Source organism: Ictalurus punctatus, unplaced genomic scaffold (genome assembly GCF_001660625.3).
Source record: "Ictalurus punctatus breed USDA103 unplaced genomic scaffold, Coco_2.0 Super-Scaffold_100046, whole genome shotgun sequence".
Classification (NCBI taxonomy): Eukaryota; Metazoa; Chordata; class Actinopteri; order Siluriformes; family Ictaluridae; genus Ictalurus; species Ictalurus punctatus.
The window spans coordinates 5,942,738-5,948,827 of NW_026521087.1; the positions used below are offsets into that span (position 1 = coordinate 5,942,738).

General features: G+C 40.3%; 1 protein-coding gene across 7 annotated transcripts in view; it reads right to left on the reverse strand.

Annotated features, from left to right (window-relative positions):
• Window positions 1-4,640, reverse strand: part of LOC108261715 (NACHT, LRR and PYD domains-containing protein 9) — a 9,709-nt gene extending 5,069 nt beyond the window's left edge. The window contains exons 1-7 of one of the 7 annotated variants that reach the window (XM_053678813.1): window positions 4,521-4,640; window positions 3,916-3,999; window positions 3,635-3,756; window positions 3,060-3,176; window positions 2,596-2,650; window positions 2,159-2,363; window positions 110-1,874 (exon numbers count right to left, since the gene is read on the reverse strand). In XM_053678813.1, coding sequence (XP_053534788.1) covers window positions 110-1,874; window positions 2,159-2,363; window positions 2,596-2,650; window positions 3,060-3,176; window positions 3,635-3,687 — 2,195 coding nt within the window. In that variant the 5' untranslated portion in view covers window positions 3,688-3,756; window positions 3,916-3,999; window positions 4,521-4,640. Of the gene's footprint in view, window positions 1-109; window positions 1,875-2,158; window positions 2,364-2,595; window positions 2,651-3,059; window positions 3,177-3,634; window positions 3,816-3,915; window positions 4,226-4,520 lie in introns of those variants that run through there. The other 6 variants (XM_053678814.1, XM_053678815.1, XM_053678816.1 and 3 more) reach the window with 6 other exon arrangements.
• Window positions 4,641-6,090: the final 1,450 nt, after the last annotated feature.

Below are 6,090 nucleotides of genomic sequence, written 5' to 3' on the forward strand. Positions count from 1 at the left end.
AAAGATGATTAGAGTAATTATTAACCAGCATTAATCCAAACAGTGCAGTTCAGTGTTACATTAAAATAATAAACCATGCAGTAATACATTTATAAATAAAAATACTCACTCAGCTCTTCTGGAGGCTTTGACCACTGGCAGCAGCTTCAGAAGACATTCCTCTGATGGGTCATATTTCCTCAAATCAAACACATCCAGCTCCTGATCTGAGTTCAGTAACACAAACACCAGAGCTGACCACTGAGCAGGAGAGAGTCTGGTTCCACTGAGACGTCTGTAATCTTCTCTGTTCAGGTAAGTCTGTACTTCCTGCACTAGAGAATGATCATTCAGTTCATTCAGACAGTGGAACAGATTGATGGATTTCTCTGGAGATGGATTCTCCCTGATCTTCTCCTTGATGTACTCGACTGTTTCCTGTTTGCTGTGAGAGCTGCTTCCTGTCTGGGGCATTAAACCTCGTAAGAGAGTCTGACTGGACTCCAGTGAGAGACCCAGAAGGAAGCGGAGGAACAGGTCCAGGTGTCCATTCTCACTCTGTAAGGCCTTGTCCACTGCAGTCCTGAGGAGATCAGACATGTCTGACTTGTTGAGAAGATCAGACAGATCAGTGGTTGGTTGTTCTGTTACATTTCTGCTGATGAAGGAGAGAAATGTGTATAAAGCAGCCAGAAACTCCTGAACACTCAGATGTACAAAGGTGAACACCTTCCCCAGGTGAAGCCCAAACTCCTCTCTGAAGATTTGGGTACACACTCCTGAGTACACTGACACTTCTCTCACATCAATGCCACACTCTCTCAGGTCTTCCTCATAGAAGATCAGGTTTCCTTTCTCCAGCTGTTGGAAAGCCAGTTTTCCCAGTGCCAGGATACTCTCTCTGGTCTGCTGAGGATCAGGGTCACATTTCTGATGGTACTTTTGGTCCTTGTGTTTGATCTGAAAGATCAGGAAGTGTGTGAACATTTGAGTCAGAGTCTTGGGGATCTCTCCACGCTCTGCTTCACCCAACATTCTCTCTAGAACAGTGGCTGAGATCCAGCAGAAGACTGGGATGTGGCACATGATGTAGAGGCTTCTTGAAGACTTCATGTGTGAGATGATTTTATTGGCCAGGCTCTGATCACTGATCCTCTTCCTGAAGTACTCCTCTTTCTGAGGATCACTGAACCCTCGTACCTCTGTTACCTGGTCTACACACTCAGGAGGGATCTGACTGGCTGCTCCTGGTCGAGAGGTTATCCAGAGGAGAGCAGAGGGAAACAGATTCCCCTTGATGAGGTTCGTCAGCAGCACATCCACTGAGGCTGACTCTGTCACATCACACAGTCTCTCATTCTTCTGGAAATTTAGAGGAAGTCGACACTCATCCAGACCATCAAAGATCAACACCACTTTGTAGGAGTCTATTAATTGTAGTTTTCTCATTTCAGGGAAAAAGTGATGAAGAAGATCCATCAGACTGAGATGTTTCTGCTTCATCAGGTTCAGCTCTCTAAAGGGAAGTGGAAACATGAAGGTGACGTCCCGATTTGCTTTTCCTTCAGCCCAGTCCAGAATGAACTTCTGCACAGAGACTGTTTTTCCAATTCCAGCAACTCCTTTAGTCAGCACACTTCTGATGGACTTGTCTTTAAAGAGATCATTACATTTGATGGGTGTCTCCTGTGTTGCTGGTCTCCTGGACGCTGTCTCAATCTGTCTCACCTCATGTTCATTATTGACGTCTCCACTCCAACCCTCTGTGATGTAGAGCTCTGTGTAGATCTCATTCAGAAGTGCTGAGCTTCCATGCTGTGAGATTCCTTCATTAATTCTTTTAAACTTCTCTCTCAGGCTGGATTTCAGCTTTGTCTGATACACAGAGGTGAGTTCTAATAAACAAAGTAATAACATGTTTTAATGTAAAATCTCTGAACACAGGATTAAATGTAAAATTCAAATGCTGCTGTTCATTCCTGATTCATGTAGTAAATATTCCTGAAGGAACAGGACCGTTGTACAGAGTCACCACAAGCTGGACCACGAACAGAACAGAAAAGCAGCAGATGCACATGATACTAAACTCGAACTTCAAACTAAAAGTGTTCCTATCTAAAACTATTTCCTCTCTCTGATGTGAACCTGATGGAATAAAGCCATGACTCAGAGCTCTTACTGTTGTGCAGTGTGTGAGCGAGATCTGTGTGGTTCATGTTCTTCAGGACGTGCAGTGTGATCTTCAGCGCTCCCTCGCTGACACTGTGCAGATCCTCCTCATCCTGCACCTCCCTCTCAGTGCATGCTGGGTAATCTGTACTCAGGAGCTTCATAAACCTCTTCAGCTCATTCTTTATCAGAGTGATGACTTTGTGTTCCAGCTCCTGGTTAGAAACACACAGGAACACATCTAAATATTATAATGTTACACACAGAGATGCTTTTATTTTATGAAAAGAATAAAAGTCTTTTTCTATTACCACAGTTACAGCTGAAATTCTGTCTGATTACCCATAATGCTGCTGCACATCAATAAATCTGTAAATTGTCCTGATCTTAAATAAAAAGCCTGCAACCTGCTCACACACAAGTTACACACATTAAAAAGACACAAACCTTGAATATGGAGTCCAGCTGGTTTCTGCTGAGGTTTGATTTCTTCTGTTGTGGTCTGTGAAGAAATAAAACACATGATGTGATATAGACTATATGTATTCATAGCTGCACAACACACACTAATAAATACAGAGACAGATATTTAACACTATCCTCTTAACACAATACACTGATTTCAGGATTTCTCACTGACACTAACATGTTTATGAATAAAATAGTGATCTAGTCATTAAGGTCCAGGTGTAAATGTTGTTGTGTAGCACCACAGACCCTCCAGCTCAGGGACTGCAGGCTGAACTGAACTCTTAAAGCAGTTTTCCTCACTGCCAGTCCGAGAGCTGCAGCACTGCACAGTTTAGTGTTTTACTGCTTCAACACCTGATAAAGATCATGAAGGGCTTCAGAATGAGACCAGTGAGTTTGATCAGGTGGAACACTGCTGTAAAACACCTCACTGTTCTGACCTCACATCAGGAGATCTGGCTCCGTCTCTGAAGTAAATTGGATGCTCCATTGACCGGTCACTCTTCATGGACACACAGCTGGGTTCTGGTGAGTCTGATCTCTTTCCCTCCATCATTCTAGAATTAAACAGAAATATCAGCAATAATTAATACTCTGCTGTCTCAGCACTGTTACACAATGTGTTCATCATTAAACACCAATAATTCCATCTTTTTAATTCAGCTCCAGTCTGCACACTTATTCAAACAGGAGACACGCCCCATACCTCCAGAATTACACTGATGTCAGGAGTCCCAATCACAGATAACTGACTCAGCTGGGTCTTAAAGCCTGTAGAGTTCACTGACTCAAAGCTACGCTGCTCTTCTCCTCCACATTACACAGTCCTTTTTACTCTTCTCTCAGTGAATGATTTCTCTAAACTGTTCTTAGATCAGATCAGTGATATATTCACTGCTATTAAACACCTTAAACCAAAGTCTAGTTCCTCTGTAAACTAGTGAGTGTTTAGAGATACAGATCTGTTCCATGAGACGGTGTGTGTTTATTGCTGGTGAATGGAAAAGTAACTCACCTCTCGTCTCTCTTTAAGTCCTGTTCTCCAGACACACTCATGTTGGAGGTCATGTCTCCTTCTCCAGATTACAGCAGGACACACGTTTACTTCACTCCAACATCGGTGTGTTAAATCAAACCCTGTATCAGCACAGAGTTCACTTACAGGAAATAGTCTCTGTATCAAGTCATAAAACAACCTGTGTACATTCAAACTTCAGTACAAACCCACAAAACTCTTCTGCATCTAGTGCACATTCAGTGTGTTTATATATTATAGCTTTAGATGTAGATACTCACTGTGTTTTTACTCCTGAAATGGTGTATTTTCCCCTCCACACAAAATGGAGACTGACTTTCACTTTCACTTCCTAACCGTTTATTCTGCAGAGGGGGAGGGGCAGTGAGGTAGGGTAATAAACACACACACACAGAGATATGGTTTGTTATCAGACAGCTTTCTGATCCATCGAGCAAAGGCCTGTAAATACTGAAAGTATAAGCCTGAAAACGCTGCAAATACAGAGAACAGAATTAAAAGTCTGGTAAAATCTACATCACACACATTATCATTTCATTACCTTCATTTATTATCTCGTGACTTCATTCAGCTGTGCACGAACAACTGTCAGAGCTCTATACAAATATATAAACCAAAATAAAATAACAGGAGCTAGAAACACTCAGCAGATCATTAGATAAAGAAGCAGAACTCATACGCTGAGTAAGTTTACTTAAATATCTGCAGAAATGTATTTTCTCTGGTTTTCCCTTAATGAGAGCGAGTATCCTGATATTAGTGAGGATTGGTGTGTAAGTAGTTTTTCTGTGAATAATGAATGTTACTCAGAATAAAAGTGATGATGGAGACTAAGTTAAACACATTGGTCAGACGAGTAACTAACCCAGTGTTTCCCAATCGAGGTTCTGTCTGATGAGAGCAGGGGTGCGTGTAAAAATCCTTCAAACATTTTCTAAAATGATCAAATGTGTAGAAAACATTTAATATAGATGAGAAATATCTGATGTCTGAAATAATAACACAGACACAGAAATAATAACACAGACACACACCCATAACAATAATAATAATAAATTATATATAAAATAATAATAATCATATAAAACCCAATGAACCTTGAGATTATCACTTGTCACATTACAACAACACACAGCTATAAATATGAGAACATGTATAAAACTAAACTAAACAACCTCAATTTATTTTATTCATTCTATTCAGAGTTTTATTAAACATGGACCTTCACTTTCATTAAATAGACTTATTATTTATTGTAGGCTCATTTTCTAAATGTTAGCAATTACTGTAGACATCAGCAAAAAGTTGAGTTTCCTGCAGATGTCATTTCTCACATTTACAAAACCAGGTGATTATTATATTCTCCCATCAGTGTAAATGTCTCTTTATGTATAGAGACAAAAGATATTACACAATGATCACTCTGTATGTTCACCATCAGTGTAAATGTCTCTTTATGTATAGAGAGAAAAGATATTACAGAATGATCACTCTTTATGTTCACCATCAGTGTAAATGTCTCTTTATGTATAGAGACAAAAGATATTACACAATGATCACTCTGGATGTTCACCATCAGTGTAAATGTCTCTTTATGTACATAGAGAAAAGAAAGATATTACAGAATGATCACTCTGGATGTTCACCATCAGTGTAAACGTCTCTTTATGTATAGTGATAAAAGAAAGATATTACAGAATGATCACTCTGTATGTTCACCATCAGTGTAAACGTCTCTTTATGTATAGAGAGAAAAGAAAGATATTACAGAATGATCACTCTGTATGTTCACCATCAGTGTAAAAGTCTCTGTGTATAAAGACAGCAGAATGAGGTGTAATCACTGTGTCTGATGGTGTAGTGTAGTGACTGTGTTTATTTGAGAAGATACTGATGAATGAAAACATGGTGCACCACAAAAAACTTTCAGCTTTGGCTTTATCATCTCAGCAGTATGTACAAAGCAAATCCAAATCACTATTTTAAAAACCTTTCAATGAGTTTTGTGCCATCTAGCACTCTCTATGGTCCTGCATGGATGGATCATAGAGATACCTGTACAATCGTACTTTCCGGCAAGAGTCACCTCCAAGTCATTAATTTCCGGATCCGGCGCCATGCAGACCGCCATGAGAAATGAAGCCTCGCGCACTCAACACGCTCGACCGCCCACTCCACAATGACGTCATTTTTGCCGGACATGTCGAGTATAAACCAGGCTTAACGCTGTCTAGCATCAGTGTTTGTGTAGGGTGCACAAATTTTTTGAAAATATTCAAAGGGTGCCGTGACTGAAAAAAGGTAGGGAAACGCTGCTCTAAAAATTCATAGAAACATGCACTTCCTAAACTGGGCCACATGATGGCAGTCAAGATCCATCCAGAGCAATGGATGAAATCTCCATCCTTCCATCCATCTATTCTCTGTACCGCTTG